A 1,385-nucleotide genomic window follows, 5' to 3' on the forward strand; every position below is an offset into this window, starting at 1 on the left:
TACCCTGGCGGAAGTAAAGATGTACACAGAACAGAAGAGGAGGAAGGAACTAGAGACAAGTGAGCATAAGTCAAAAGAAAGTGACCAGATTGTTTCTAGTGTGAAAGCTGTGCAGAAGTCAAATCGCCCTATTAGCAGAGAAAAATGTGAGCCTGATGGAAGCCCTAGGAACACAGTTGATAATCATAAAATAAGAGGTGGCAATGGATTGGATCCAGGTGGCAAAGATTCTCCTGTGTTGCAGGTCTCTGCAAACGCTTTTGATGAATGGAATATTACTGGGCTTCCTGGAACAGAACTACTAAGCGAAACCGTAAGAACGGCACACTCATCTTTTCGCTTTTTAAATAATAACCTAAGCCTGTATAGCAGCACTGAGAACAGTTGCTTGCATGAGGTGGTTCTTTTGCTACTTTGCTTCAAATTTTATGCCTGCTGACATTTTTTTTACTAGATCTTCTAAACTCTTATGGTTAATTTTTATAGCAGAAAATTTAGCCCACCCCTAGGCACTCATCTGCAGTGATTTGTTGTCAGTACTAGCTTTCAATGTTGCTAGCATGATTAAGCTGCTGCTATAAAGAATGAAAAAAAAGGATATTAGTTTAATCCAGAGATATGCCATATGTTTGTCATGCACGGGATATGTTGCAGCCTTCCAAGTAGCTCTCTTGTGTTCGCATGTTAATTCTCTAAACTTTTTGGTCTTGTTTTGTTCCTCTCCTTGAATTACTTCCAAGTTCTGCAGGATATAATAACCCTACCTTCACCTACCTAACCTGAAGACCTGATGCAGCAGTATCATGAATCTCTTCCCTTGGCGCATGTTTGGCTACTACTTATTTTTTGAATCCTTATAATTTACTTATTACTTGTTCTCAAAACTTCTTAAAAGTATGTAAGAAAATAAGTTAAGTTGTTTGGTAAACCCCTTAACTTAGATAGTTAATGTGTTTGGTAAATCAATAACTTATATAAGGTTGTGTTAAATGTCAAATGACCAAAAATGACATATTGTTGTGACTCCAAGTGTGACTTATTAATTCATTTTATATTAACCAGATAATTAATAATAATAATTTTATTAATTATTAAAAAAGTAAATAATTCATATTAATTATTTCAAATTAATTATGATTATTAATTAATAATATTGAGACTAATTAATTAATTTCATTGTAATGAAATATTATTATTAATAAAATTAAATTTAATAAAAATTTAGTTATCTCATATAAAAAATATATTTGATTAAAATATTTTTATATATTGCATTATATTGTGATTATTAATTACCAATGCTGAGATTAATTAATTAAATTCATATTAGTGAAATATTATTATTAATAAAATAATAATTTAATTAATTAAAAATTAGATGAGCT

The 1,385-nt window shown here is 30.8% G+C and overlaps 1 protein-coding gene across 1 annotated transcript in view; it reads left to right on the plus strand.

Annotated features, from left to right (window-relative positions):
- LOC109846373 (transcriptional adapter ADA2) overlaps window positions 1-1,385 on the plus strand; it is a 74,217-nt gene that overhangs the window by 71,451 nt on the left and 1,381 nt on the right. Inside the window, exon 14 of the mRNA XM_020415598.1 lies at window positions 1-313. This exon is cut by the window's left edge and continues 43 nt beyond it. Within this exon, the coding sequence (XP_020271187.1) occupies window positions 1-313 (313 nt within the window). The remainder of the gene's footprint in view (window positions 314-1,385) is intronic.

The sequence above is a fragment of the Asparagus officinalis genome, chromosome 6 (genome assembly GCF_001876935.1).
Source record: "Asparagus officinalis chromosome 6, Aspof.V1, whole genome shotgun sequence".
NCBI lineage: Eukaryota > Viridiplantae > Streptophyta > Magnoliopsida > Asparagales > Asparagaceae > Asparagus > Asparagus officinalis.